This window comes from Mesoplodon mirus (assembly GCF_964341445.2).
Source record: "Mesoplodon mirus genome assembly, chromosome: 6".
NCBI classification, from domain to species: domain Eukaryota; kingdom Metazoa; phylum Chordata; class Mammalia; order Artiodactyla; family Ziphiidae; genus Mesoplodon; species Mesoplodon mirus.
In genome coordinates, this window is record NC_138982.1 from 8,415,103 (window position 1) to 8,430,528 (window position 15,426).

The 15,426-nt window shown below is 37.4% G+C and overlaps 1 protein-coding gene across 7 annotated transcripts in view; it reads right to left on the reverse strand.

The window, feature by feature from the left end:
• Window positions 1-15,426, reverse strand: part of TFDP2 (transcription factor Dp-2) — a 177,396-nt gene that overhangs the window by 41,700 nt on the left and 120,270 nt on the right. For 5 of the 7 annotated variants that reach the window (XM_082624413.1, XM_082624412.1, XM_082624409.1 and 2 more), the window contains 3 exons: window positions 13,956-14,059; window positions 8,674-8,795; window positions 6,924-6,971 (listed from right to left, as the gene is read on the reverse strand). In XM_082624413.1, the coding sequence (XP_082480539.1) occupies window positions 6,924-6,971; window positions 8,674-8,795; window positions 13,956-13,958 (173 nt within the window). In that variant the 5' untranslated portion in view covers window positions 13,959-14,059. The remainder of the gene's footprint in view (window positions 1-6,923; window positions 6,972-8,673; window positions 8,796-13,955; window positions 14,060-15,426) is intronic. The other 2 variants (XM_082624410.1, XM_082624414.1) reach the window with 1 other exon arrangement.

The following is a 15,426-nucleotide window of genomic DNA, read 5'->3' on the forward strand; positions in this document are numbered from 1 at the left end:
ATGGCCAGTAGCCACAAGAAAAGATGCTCAACATCACTAACTATTAGAGAAATGCAAATCAAAACAACAATGAGGTACCCACCTCACACCAGTCAGAATGGCCATCACTGGGACTTCCCTGGTAGTCCAGTAGTAAAGAATCTGCCTTATAATGCAGGGCATGCAGGTCCGATCCCTGGTCAGGGAACTAAGATCCCACATGCCGTGGGGCAACTAAGCCCGTGTGCCACAAATACAGAGCCCACGCACCCTGGAACCTGCACGCCACAACTAGAGAAGAGAAAACCACAACTAGAGAGAAGCCCGCGCACCACAACGAATGATCCCGCATGCCTCAATGAATATCCCATTGTGCCACAACTAAGACCCAACACAGCCAAAAATAAATAAATTAAATAATAAATAAATAAATGAATCTTTAAAAAAGTAGGGTCATCATTAAAAAGTCTACAAATAGCAAATGCCAGAGAGGGTGTGGAGAAAAGAAAACCCTCATGCATGCACTGTTGGTGGGAATGTAAGCTGGTGCAGCCACTATGGAGAACAGTATGGAGGTTCCTCAGAAAACTAAAAATAGAATTACCATATGATCCAGGAATCCCACTCCTGGGCATATACCCAGACAAAACTATAATTCAAAAAGATACATGCACCCCTATGTTCACAGCAGCACTATTCACAATAGCCAAAACATGGAACCAACCTAAATGTCCATCAACAGATGAATGGATAAAGATGTGGTACACATATACAATGGAATACTACTCAGCCATAAAAAAGAATGAAATAATGCTACTTACAGCAACATGGATGTAACTAGAGATTATCATACTAAGTGAAGCAAGTCAGAAAGAGAAAGACAGATACCACATGGTATCACTTGTATGTGGAATCTAAAATATGGCACAAATGAGTCTATGTACAAAACAGAAACAGACTCACAGACATAGAGAACAGAGTTGCCAAGGGAGAGGGGGTGGGAGAGGGATGGAATGGGAGTTTGGGATTAGCAGACGTAAATGATTATAGACAGGATGGATAAACAAGGTCCGACTGTAGAGCACAGGGAACTATGTTCAATATTCTGTGATAAACCACAACGGAAAAGAATGTAAAAAAAAGAATGTCTACACGTGTATAACTGAGTCGCTTTGCTGTACAGCAGAGATCGGCACGACACTGTAAATCAGCTATACTTCCATAAAAAGAAAACAAGATATGAAAAGATGCTCAACATCATTAAGCATTAGGGAAGTGCAAACCAAAACCAAAATGAGATACCATTTCACATCTACAAGTATGGCTATAATAAAAAAAGATGGAGAATAAGTATTGGCAAGGATGTGGAGAAACTGGAACCTTTTGCTGGTGGGAATGTAAAATGGTACAGCCACTCTAGAAATTGTCTGTTAGCACCTCCACTCCTAAGTATATAACCCAAGAGACATGAGAACTTATATCCATGTAAAAACTTGTTCACAAATGTTCATAGCAGTATTTATAATAGCCAAAAAGTAAAAACAACTCAAATGTCCATCATTAATGAACAAATATAGACAAAATGTGGTATATCCATACAATGTTATATTATTGGGCAATAAAAAGGGATGAAGTACTAATATATGCCACATGTAATTTTTATGTGTGTGGAGACAGGATGGTAGGGACAGTGGATCTGGAGGGTTGAGAAGGTTCCACTGGCCCAGTTGCTCCTTGGATCGTTTTCATTTCATTGCCCTCAGCACCTCCCCTGCCAATTCCTTCTTGCTTTTTAATACCTGTCAACTCTGAGTCTGGGGCCTCTCCATGTCAGTGCAGGCGAGAGTAGCTTCCAAGTCTGACTTCTCCCATGCATATTTTGGGATGTGGATTTCTTTACTTTCACTTGTCATCATTATAATCACACCAGCTTTCACGTTCAAGTCCTTGGAAAATCTACATCTCTATCAAGTTTTACGGCAATTTAAGAGATTTATTTTTTATTATTTTTTTACACAAAAAATTTCATTATGATCTTAGGGGCTGGGGATTAAAAATGGGTGTTCAGTCCATCATCTCAAGCTGGAAGCTCCCTATCTAAATCTTTTTTTTTTTTGCGGTACATGGGCCTCTCACCGCTGTGGCCTCTCCCGCTGCGGAGCACAGGCTCCGGACGCGCAGGCTCAGTGGCCACGGCTCACAAGCCCAGCCGCTCCATGGCATGTGGGATCTTCCCGGACCGGGGCATGAACCCGTGTCCCCTGCATCAGCAGGCGGACTCTCAACCACTGCGCCACCAGGGAAGCCCTCTAAATCTTAAATAAGTAGAGTTTACACATTTTCTTAAAACCTGAGCTCTTTGAAACACCAAGACCCTCTTTCCAAATAACACCAAAATTTGGCCACAGGATGTACACACTATCATCTCTATTAGTCCCTGAATAAAAAAAAAAAAGGAAACAGTAGGAAGCATTCCTTGCCAAATAAAACCAAATTGAAAATTTTTTTAATATTTAAGCAAATAAAACTACTAATACAGCACAGTTTGAAAAGCATGCTGTATTTTATTTCATTTGAAGTATTCATAATTTCATATTCATATTTCATATGAAGTATTTAAAAGAATTACTCCCAAGGAATAAAAAGTATTTATTTTTCCAGGCACTTAACTAAAATACACAATCACTGTCTTTTTACATTTTCCCATAATAATTTATATTTATTTACAAAAGTAATATAAAACTCAAATTTGTAGTATAACAGTATACTCCAGGTATAAGTTATAATAAATGTATTCCATTTACATAAGAAATTATATAAAATATACAATAAAAACCTCATTTCTCATTCAAATAAGTTAACTAGAATGTTTAAATCAGCAAAATAATTTAGTAATTTAGTAAAATAATTTAGGAAAAAGACCCCAAACCCCACTTTCCTGTACATATGTATTCATTGTGTGTGTGTTGGGGGGGATTGTTGAATGGGAAATAAATGTTGATCACTTACAGATCTTCACTCTCTCCCCACCCTGGATTATGTCATCCAGGTCTGTGACCAATTACAAGCTAATGATACTACTTATATACTATGATATGATCACTTAGATAACTAATAAACTTATGAAACTTCATATGTCCAAAACAAAACTCAATTCCTCCCCAAACCTACTCCTAACTACAGTAAGTCTAAATGGCACCAATATTCACCTAGCTCTCACTGCAAAAAAACAGGGGCCATCTTTTATTTCTCTCTTCCCTTCATCCAATCTATCAATAAATCCTGTTGATTCTATTTCCAAAATTTATCCATTTTTTTCTTCCATCTCCACGGCCAGGCCAGTGCCCCCTGCAACAGCCTTCTAACTGATTTCCCTGCTTCTGTTCTTGTCTTCTCAGAGTCCATTTCCCCCTCAACAGTCAGTGTAAATTAGATCATGTCACTTCCCTACTTAAAACCCTGTTTAGAATAAAAACCAGACTCTCTACCATGACCTACATACAAGGCTTTTCATGTTCTGACCCCTGCCTACCTCTCCATCCTCATCCCACGTCCCTCTTTGACTTTCTCACTCTCTCCAAGTCACTGTGCTTCCCCAAATACAACCTGGTTCCTCACTTGAAGCTCTGCATTTGCCATTCCCTCTGCCTAGAATCCCTGGCTCCCTGAGGGTATTTACATGCCTGTCTTCCTTGCACTCAAATGTCAGCCCCTTAGAAAGGCCTTCCTAAGGTAGCCACCATCCTTACAACACTCTACAAATCGTCCTTCTTAGTTTTCTACATACCACCTATCACAATCTAAAATTATCTTATTTTGTTTATTGCTCCCCCATCCCAAAAATAAGCCTTTAACAGCAGAGACTTATCTATCTTATTATTCTTGCCAATGCCTAGAACATACCAACACTTATCACATCAAAATATTTGTTGAGGGCTTCCCTGGTGGCGCAGTGGTTAAGAATCTGCCTGCCAATGCCAGGGACACAGGTTCGAGCCCTCGTCCGGGAAGATCCCACATGCCGCGGAGCAAGTAAGCCCGTGTGCCACAACTACTGAGCCTGTGCTCTAGAGCCCACGAGCCACAACTACTGAGCCCGCGTGCCACAACTACTGAAGCCTGCATGCCTAGAGCCCGTGTTCCGCAACAAGAGAAGCCACCGCAATGAGAAGCCTGCACACCGCAAAAGAGGAGCCCCTGCTAGCCACAACTAGAGAAAGCCCACAAGTGGCAACAAAGACCCAACACAGCCAAAAATAAATAAATAAAGTAATTTAAAAACAATTGTTGAACAAACAACTTCACAAACATCACTGAAGCAATACAGATATTATATTGATTTTATTAGCTTATTATAGTTTAAATTATATTAGTTTATTATAAATTATTACTTTATTCTAAATAAAAGGGTTTTAACTGTATTCCAACAGAATTTTTTTTAAAAGGTCTTAAGATTACATGAGCACAAAGGAAGAGTGAAACACCACTGTGCTAAATCCTAGTCATTTAAGACAGGAATAAAGTAAAACATATGCAGGCTATTGCTGGGGCCCATCACACATCCAGGACCTTCTTTCCCCCCAAGAATCCCAAAAAGGTCCCCTTCCCTATTTGGAAGAGATGCATTTAGAAGACACCACCAGATTCTGTCCAAAGGGAGAAAGAGAAAGTGAGCAAACAGCTTTCAGGATCAAAACCCCAGGCAAGACCAGAAAGGGGGCTTTCGCAGCTCCTTCCACAAGCTCTTTGCAAAGAAGTCCAGTGGATCAGAACACAGGGGAAAAAACCAATGAGAATACTTCAATGGATCTTTAAGCAACAAAAAATTTCTTCAGAAACTGACTTGCTCTTGCAAATGAACCTGATGAAGGAATAGCTGTGTACAACATGCTTCAGGCTGTACTGTCAAGTGTAAGATGAGGATAAAAAGGTGGTATTGATCTATGTGGGAGTATGTGTGTGTGTGTTTTCTCTCTCTCTCTCTCTCTCTCTCTCTCTTCGCTCTCTCTCTCTCCATATCCCTGAGGAACAGTAATACAAATACTTACGTATGATACTAAATCAACGTATAAGACATTAAAGAGATGAAGAAGATTACTTTGGGTTGAGAGCTGGCTTTTTGAAGCTCAGCACTTGGGAAAAGGGAACCGAAGACTTTTCACAGCATTACAGAAAAACACATAAATTTGGAGAAAAATAACATTTGTAAGGTCAACAACAACAAAAGAAAACCACACGTAGTAATTTTTGTGGCTTGATTAGGGCGAGGGAATGGGATTCATTATAGAAAAGTTATATTAAAGAATAAAAAGAGAATAATAAAAAGCACTAGGAAAAAAGGCCACTGAACCAAATGCAGAAAGGGAAAGTCGAATCAGTGGCTATACCAATGAATTTAATCTGGTACTTTTATATGTGCTCTTTAGAGTTTTCTCTCTTATAAAGAATAAAAAGAACCTTGTTTTTTATATTCTTTGCAATACACAGGTGCCACCAATCGTAACTAGTGAACAGTTCCATTCTAAGGCCTTAAACAGTGCTAAATACATGGTCAAAAACACTTGTGTTGCTGCCCTTTCCCAGGATATACATGAAGAAAAACCAGTACGAGCTGGAAAAATGAATTTCCATTAGAGAGAAAAGACCATCTCGGCATATATGTCTATATGATATAGCAGTTCCTCAGACATGATTTTATCTGTTCAAAACAGTTAAGATGTGAGAAGTAAACAACAAAGGCCACCAAGGAACTAAAGCAGAGCTAGTGTCAACGCAAGAAAACACACATTCTTTTATACAGCCCCAAGGTCCTCACTCAGAACCTATTCACTTTTATTTTAGACTGAATTCTAACACATCTGGCCAAGTAGCTTCTCAGTGCACAGCAAATCAGAGAAAGCAACTAGAAATTGGAGAAACAGAAAACAGAAAGCAGACGACCTAACGGGAGAAAGGAGATGAAAACACAATTGACAAAAGCAATTCCAAAATCTCAGAATCAAAAGTAAATTTTAAAAAGCACTGAGGACAAGGTTTTATCTAAAATAGTAACTATTTTACAGAACTCAACAGGCTCTGAGATTATGTGTCTTGTTTTAACATAGTGTGACATTAATACGATATTCAGTAGAGGGGCTTGTGTGCAACACTGAACTTTCAATCCTGGAGTTTCTGACTTAGTAGGCAATTACAGTTTATTCAACAGACAACAGGTGATTCTGATGCACACCAAGAACTGAGAACCACTGTCCTAATAGTCTAAGGAAAGGTTATATTACACTGGATGTTTTATTTAAGAAAAAAGTGAGATGTAATGTACAACATGATAGAGTAATGCTGATGTCTGTTATATATGAAAGTTATTAAGAGTAAATCCTAAGAGTTCTCATCACAGGAAAAAAATTTTTATTTTTTATTTCTTTAATTTTATACCTATATGAGATGGTAGATGTTCACTAAACTTACTGTGATAGTCGCTTCACGATGTATGTAAATCAAGTCATTATGCTGTATACCTTAAACTTACACAGTGCTGTGTGTCAATTATATCTCAATAAGACTGGAAGGAAAAAAAACGAAGTGAGAATTTACTATGATCTTTAAATGTGTTCAATGAAACTTGTTTTTAAAAAGTTTGTGTAGTTGGGGGTAACAGGGAGTATTCACTTTGGCAAAACACTTCAACTCCCAAAAGGAGGGAGGGGGCTAAATGGCATACTGCCAACAGACAGTCTACTCACAGAATAGTATCTTTTGAAACCACACAAATACAATAAATTTATGTAATGATGCATGAAGCAGAATACTCAATGTGGAATGAAATAACGGTAGAAACTCAACGAAGTTAAGGTTATATGAAGAAAAACATCTCATTAGAGTCTGGGTACCAAACCCCTCTCTATGCAGTAGCATCTCCTAAACAAAATAGTTAAACTTCTACTCACCTTTCTGAAAAATCAGAGTCTATAAATTCTCTAGCCCGTTTTCTATCACTGAAAAGAAAAAAAGATACCATAAAAAGAACATGCATAAAGAACTTTATTTCATGAATAATTCATTGTAACATGTCTAATTCCACATTGAAAACACCCAAACACAAAAGTAACAAATATAAAAGATATGTACATGAAATAAAAACTTAAAGTTTATCACTGGACAAAGAAATCGCAACATGATAGCCATAGTTTGAAATGAACTCGAATCTTTAGGGAGGAAAATACTGCAGATTTACAGAGGAGAAGGCGTAGCAAAGTTTCATTTGCTCTGGAAGAAATGACTATAAAAACACTAGATAATCATACTACACCCAGCATAACACACAGCTGGTGCTGAAAAGAGCCAAACTCCGGTCATCTCCAAAGTAGGCCAACACCAGCGGCACAGGCTTGGCTTTCATTAGATTATCTCCCAAGGCTATGAAAAAATCCAAGGTAACTTAGATCTACACAAGAAATGTTGCTAACGACTGAATAAAGGCAGAGGAATTACAGGGGACTCTGTCACTTTATCTTATTTGACAATGGAAAAGACATTACGTATACACGTGAAACTCTTCTGTCTCTGTCTGTGTGTACGGCTTAAAGCACTTGGCCAGGATTGTTATTTCGTTCATTTCTTTAACAGCCTCAAAGCAAGGAGATTCTTACTCAACCAAGGTTTACTGTCTGTTTGCTAGAACTCACAACTGTAAGTCAATGATAGAACCACCAGTGTGGCATGCCACCTTGGAAATAACTTCTAAAGTGACAAACTAAAATTGAGTTATTTTACTACTTCTTTTCTTTTATGGAAGGATGAGATGCTAAAATGAGAAGGAGTGGAGAAAGGTTGAATAAAGGTCTTTTACAGGTAAAGAAACATAGAGATTTGATACTAGAAGTGGCAAATGAGTAACAAAGAAGGGATACTGATTTAATTGCCCAGTGTTTAAAGCAACAAAGATAAAACTCAATGAAAGTTTTAATATACTTGGGCTCTTTTTCCTAGTTCCTTTTCTGGTTTTAAAGGAAATAAACATGCTGGTTTTAAGGGGAAATTCTGAGTACACACACACACGTATATATAAAACTCCTTTCTAATGTTTGTTAAAACAATATAAAATGCAGTTTTTACATCTCCAAAGTGGCTAAATGTCACAATCATAAAAAGTACTCCTCTTTCAGAGTTGAAGAAAGAAGATTCAGTTACAAGTTACTGTTCTATTTTTCTGTTTAAAAATGGTTGCTCCAGGGATTTCCCTGGTAGTCCAGTGGTTAGGTCTCCACACTTCCACTGCAGGGGGCACAGGTTCAATCCCTGGTTGGGGAAGTAAGATCCTGCATGCTGTATGGTGCAGCCAAATTAATTAATTAATTAATTAATTAATTAATTAAAATAAAATAAAATGGTTGCTCCAGAGCTGATTTATATCTAGGATATAAAGTGAAATAAAATAGGTGATTTTAAAGGAAACATATTAGTTTTTTTAATTTTTTTATTTTTTGCTTTATAACAAATTTAATCAGTTATACATATACATATGTTCCCATATCCCCTCCCTTTTGCGTCTCCCTCCCACCCTCCCTATCCCACCCCTCCAGGCGGTCATAGTTTTTAAGAACATACAACAAGAACAGAAGACAAGATAGTGAGAAAAAAGATCAGAACTTAAAAAAAACAGTTTTTAAAAATGGTAATTTGCAGTACCACTCTTACCCAGGGACCCAGCCAGTAGCTTCTGCTATGTGTGTCTGAGTAACCATTGCTGGTGCAGGGGTATATGGACTCCCAATCAGAACACTTCCTGAACTGGTTAGTCTCTGTGGTGTGCTTATAATCTGTAAAGTCAGGACAAAGAAAAAAATATTCTTAGTTATTAAGGAAAACCTACAGGCAGAAAATAATGCTGAATGCTAAGCTATACACAAGGAGTAAACCTTACTGTCTAAAATGTACTTAATATCAATCATCTAAATATAAGCAATACCTCTGATACACTTATATTCTAAGATCTTAAAGCACAAGTATCCTGAATACTGATATGAAGTCACAATGTAGAATTCAGCAAGTGAACAGCAATTGGGAGGGATTAAGTTGGCAACTGAAAACATTTTAAAAATCAGAAAAATGAAAAGCTTTCTTTGAAATTATGGAAACTAATTTCAGTTGAACTCCATTTACCAGAACTGGGGTAACAGCAAATTAATTCTTCACAGTCCAAAACATATACAAAGACATAATACAATCTGGATTCTTATACAGATACAATTTTACCTGTTTTTTTCAAGAGCATTTCCTCATGTCGTTAAATATTCTTCAAAGACATTTTAAAGACCATAAAACACTCTGTCATGTGATTAATTATCCCCTATTATTAGATTTTTATGAATTTTCAAATATTAAATATTATAAATAATGCTGTGATAAACATTTCTGTAAAATTATATTGGTTTTAATTTCTATTTCCTACGGATAGACTCCAGAAAGGGAATTAATGGAACTAAGAATATGGACTTCTTTTTTTAATTTATTTTGGGGACTTCCCTGGTGGCGCAGTGGTTAAGAATCGGCCTGCCAATGCAGGGGACATGGGTTCGAGCCCTAGTCCGGGAAGATCCCACATACCACGGAGCAACTAAGCCCATGTGCCACAGCTACTGAGCCTGCGCTCTAGAGCCCGTGCTCCGCAACAAGAGAAGCCAGGGCAATGAGAAGCACGCACACTGCAACGAAGAGTAGCCCCAGCTCGCCGCAACTAGAGAAAGCCCGTGCGTAGCAATGAAGACCCAACACAGCCAAAAATAAATATTTATTTTATTGTTTTTATATACTTTTTGTTTTCTATTTTATTGATTTTCACTTTTTATTATTTATTTGGGGATTAATTTGCTCTTTTTTAAAAAATTAATTAATTTATTTATTTTTGGCTGCGTTGGGTCTTCACTGCTGCGCGGGCTTTCTCTAGTCACGGTGAGCAGGGGCTACTCTTCCTTGCTGTGCACAGGCTTCTCTTGTTGCGGAGCATGGGCTCTAGGCGTACGGGCTTCAGTAGTTGTGGTGCGCGGGCTCTAGAGCGCAGGCTCAGTAGTTGTGGTGCATGGGCTTAGCTGCTCCGTGGCATGTGGGATCGTCCCGGACCAGGGATTGAACCTGTGTCCCCTGCATTGGCAGGCGGATTCTTGACCACCGCACCACCAGGGAAGTCCAAGGATATGGACTTGTAAAAAACGTTTCTTGATCTGTGTTGCCAAATTGCCTTCCAGGTCTTACAGTTTTCAGTGGTGAAAATAATTTGGCACCCTAGTAATATCTTTAAGTATTTTCATAAATAAATAAGTAAGTAAGTAAGTAAATAAATAAATAAATAAATAGAATAAAGGCATGCTCCAGGGAATGGGGGTATTAATGGGGCTAGGGAGCTGTTACTACATACAAATGCTTAGGAAATGCTTTTAATGTTAATTCTATAGTTCAAAAAAAACAAAACACAACAAATACTGACAGATGTCTGGGGAATTCTGATTCTCCTAATATGCCAAGGATTATTAAAGAGGGCATTCAGAAGTCTGCCTCATGAGAAAATATGAACACTAGACAAGGTGTTTGTACCTCCTAGCCCTGCACATGTTCCACACCACCTCCTCACTTCCATTTCAATGCACGATCTTTAAAGGTAGAGAGTGCCTGCGGGGGCCTACCACAGTGCTAGGGGACTCTCATAGGAAAGAATCAATAAATATTTATTGAACTGAGACAGAAGACCCAGCTTTTAAAATGATGGGAAACAGTAGCTTCTTTGTTCATTGATATGCTAGAAAGGATTATATAAAATCCTGTAAGAAAAGGGCATAGTTCTCACCAATCACTGCACCACACACGTAGATGTTCTCTATCATGCTGACCCTGAGGGTGAGAGCTTGGGAGGGAAATTTTGAGCGTTTGATCAGTCTCTGGTCTACTCTATTCCTAGAACAGGAGTCTCCAGAAAGCAACTCTAGGCATTCTGACTTACCCGTGAAACAGACTGCATTACGTGCGCAGTACCATTACTAAGGAGTTTTTTATTTATCTGTTATTAGGACCCTACAGGCTTGGTTTTACCTGATTTAAAGGGCTTTGTAGAAAAAAAAAAAAGATGATTAAGAAAAGAGGAAGGGAAATAGGACATAGAGAAAAGCTGGTTATCTTTATTGAGAATGACTTTGGAAATAAATTGTTATGTTCTACTTTATTTTTCTTCCTTAATGTCAGATTGTCAGCTGCTATTCTTTCCTGATCCGAGAGTGATGAGCAATTCTCTGTTCCTTTCTCTTAGCACAGGGCCTGGTAAGTCCTTAACAAGCATTTCATGAACGAATGAACTGGTGGGATGCTCGACTTGAATTGGAACCACAAGTTACAAGTCCTTATGAGACGCAATGAGTTCCTAAACTAGGACAGTGACAGTGACTGAGCCTTAAGGAACAAAACCAAAGGGAAGTCAACGAACACAGGAAAATTAGTTCATATAGGTGATAAGTCACATATGCTCTATAAAACTGAACCTTAATTTTGAAATCCCAAATTAAAATAGTATTCAGTTAATCTGATAAGGAAAATGAACATGTATTTTAAATTTAAGTCTTCCCCACCTCCCCACAAAAAAACCAGACATCCTTAACTTAAATGTAATCATGCGGTTTCTTTGACAACAGATTACAGTGAGCCATAAATCAAAGAGCAACTGAACCTCATTCTGAAGATTTTCTACCTTCAATCAAGATACCTTATGTACTACTGCCTTCTGTAGTAAGAAAAGCCAAGAGAGCATCTATACTCTGAAAAGAAAGAATCTATATAACTATACAGTGTTATATTAAAGGATTTCATTATTTGACAAAATTTTCATTTTCACTGTAAGAAACAAGCAATTTTTAACCATGTTAAAATAATCATGAGATTATCTTATATAAACAAACCAGACACCTTTTTTTTTCTTTTTAAACTTTTTATTTTATATTGGAGTATAGCTGATTAACAATGTTGTGACAGTTTCAGGTGCACAGCAAAGTGACTCAGCCATGCATATACATGTACCCATCCTCCCCCAAACTCCCCTCCCATAAAACCAGATACCTTTAAGAAAAGAGCAAGTATCCCAAAGTGAAACAGTTACTGCTAAACCAGTTTCTAGAAACACAGAAAACAACTTTTTCTTGAGGCCTTTTGAAATGTCTATCTACCATGAAGATTTGGCTTCCAAAGGGACATGTAAAATTTAAAGGGCAAGTAGAGAAAGACAACTGTAAGAAGGAAACAGGTGAGGTTTCATTTAAGAACTTTCTAACAAAAAATTTTTTTAAATCATGGATGAGAGACTGAATGTGAGGGGACAACAGTCAAAAGAGACAAGCAAGAGGAGAGAGAGAGTGGCTCTTGCTGGGGTTCCACGATATATTAGGAAATCAAAAAGAAAACTCTGATTCCTTTCTAGGGACTAAAAACTACAAAAAGCACCTCAGAATTCAGAAGACAAATGAAAGTCTTGGGCTGGCCCGTTTCAAAGGAGAGGCCGAAATCTCCTCTCTGTCTGACCTTTGCTTTGCTGATTCTGAGGTGTGCAGTAATTGGGTACATCATATACAGGGCTACTTATCACTGTCAGAACTGAAGTGTGTAAAGGCTTACATGTACATTAGTTTAAACTGACAATGGGAAGAAAAATTATGTTTCTAAAAGAGGAATTCAAATTTGAGCCATAGCATCATCACTGAAATACCAAGAGGAAACAGTCTTTCAAAATAGAGGAGTACTGTAAGAGCCAAAGCCATGAAAGTTCACATCTGTTTGTTTAATTTTGATGTTTATAGAATTACATTTCAAAATACCGACTTTCAAGTCAGGTGTATAATCTCATTTGCACTTACTGTAGTGGCTGATGAGGAGCAAATGCTTAGCAAACGTTTGAAAATATACCCTGAACTACCTTGAAATGCAGATATTCACCTGAGCTTAAGTTTCTAAGAGGCTTGGAGCTAGATTACATTCTTCTCATAGTTACAGTATTGTGCAACATCTTTAGCTTGGATTCTGCAGATGATTAACAGTCCTCAAGGGATCAAGAAAAATGTTGTGTCTAGAATGGCTTAAGATCTCAAAGACCTTCTGAAGCCATTCAGAATGTTAAAAGAGATTTTTGTCTAAATAATTGTGCATTTAACATAGTCCACAGTACCATACATTACAAACAAAATTTATACTTATTGCTTTATAGATAAGAAGATGTAAACACTGACAATGAAGAGTTACTGTTCAAATGTTTACATACTTTTGTTAATGGTGGGTGAGGCCATTTAAATTAGGTATAGTTTTTAGATTAGCTGCATGCAACTCTGTTTATAAATAAGGCTTTCTTAAAAGTGCTATATACTTTAAGCTCTAGCATAATTAATGGAATACCTTCAGAGAAACAGCTAAATACTTTCCATTTCAATTCATTATTTCTACTGCTGAAGATTAAAATGAACTGGTGAGTTGTTTCTTCCTAAATGTCCTTTCATCAAAGAGTTTCAAATTAGTAGCTCCAAATATAGATTAACTGTTGGGTCATACTCAATTTATATGATATTCAATTTATATGAGATTACACGGTTTAGTGCAGTAAAGGCTATTTTACAAGAAAAAGAAAAAGGAGAACATAAAACATAACAGATTTCAAATCAATTTAATCGAACAACTGAAAACAAGAGAAGCCTCATATAGGGAGCAAAAACCTTAATATTAACACATTCAGAATCCACAGATTCAAGTACATGAAAATTAAACATTGAAGAGTATAATGCCTTTCTTTTTCATAAGACTAATCAGTTACATTCAGGTAAAAACAAAACTTTAAAAAATAAGTGACTGAGATAAGAAATTAACTGGAATATCTGACCAAGCATCTTTGGTACAACTATCCTTTAAATAAGTCTTGCCTAAGCAAAGTTTCAAGTCCTAAGATTTGATGACTTTCTTACCATTTGGGGTCCAACATTCACATTTATTGGTCCTAAGGTTTTTGGTAAAATCTTTGTTGGTGAGTTGGTGCTGGAAACTGGAAATGCAACAAATGAAACGTTACCTGAAATTATATCAAAACACTCGGTTAATGTTCTGTAATATCAAGGCCACCTTCTACCTATCAACACATCCATGGTCCTAACCAGCTGTGCTTAAGTAATTTATAATTATCTTAGTAAGGAAGTTAAGACCAAAGAGCCATACTGAAAAGCCAACCAACTACTGCTTTGTTGTAGGGAGGACAATTAGTTCTGCAGAACAGCACACCTGTAAAATAAATAGTTCACTCTATCTGACAACTACTGGACATTGGTTTTTTAGAGGAAAAGTTGGTTTTTTAGAGGAAAGTTGGTTTATCTGACAACTACTGGACATTAAGTTGTTTTTTTAGAGGAAAAAACATTTTGAGAGCTCATAATGCACATCATAGTTTATATCAGAGTTGAGAATTCCAGTTAGATCTTTATTAGAAATCATAGAACAAAAATAAATGCATGAAGTATAACATGAAATAAAATAAGTATCTATTAGAATTTCTTTACAGTGTAACATTTTATACTAAAACCTAACATGTTTTCAAAATGCTGAGTTGGCAGTGTTCTTAGATTTTATCACAGTGGAGAAATAAATGATGCCACCTAGTTACTGATGGTGGAAACTATGAGATCTGTATAGTGTTTTCAAGTGATTTCAACAATTTAAATTTCAAATTAAGGTAGCAAAATGCCTTCCCCCCAGATGAAAAGCCAACCAATAATTTTCTGAACTACCATGTCAACTACTTAACTTCTCTGGACAAACTTCAGTTTACCAATGTTTCTCTTAGAAGATAAGAGTGTAATCCAATATAACAAAGGAGATCACACAGGAAGTGCGTGAAAGAGGGTCAATATTGAAACTCTGGGGGAAAAAACAACATTTAAGAGCAGGACCAGAAAGGCACCTCCTTCGCACTCTCCCTCCCCCTTCCTGAGCTCCCCCAAAGCTTGCCCAACTCCTGAATGCCCTTCTCTTGTCTCCTAACTCTCAGTAGGTCTCCTGCAGTAAGGAACTCAGGCCACCAGGCTCTTCTTCCTCAACCTGGGAACTTACCAGCACCCTCACATATTTTTATTTCTCTCTGAGTGGAAGATTCTCATATAAATTACTTCTTTCATGTCTGCTCTGCACTTCCTGTCTTCTCAGGGAACTCATGCATCAATTATTTACTCTGTCTTCTGAGTTTTCAACTATACCACTGGTTCCTTCCCTCAGTTTCTCTCTCTGCCCATCTGCCTTGTATTATTTCTCCTCAAATTCTACACTGCAAAATCAAATTCTTTATCTTTCTCATGCCCACTCAGCAAGGCCCAGTACCCAAATCTGCTTCTCCTTCTTGACAGATCATCAGGCACCCAGTGACCCAAACCAGGAACCATCAACCCCTCC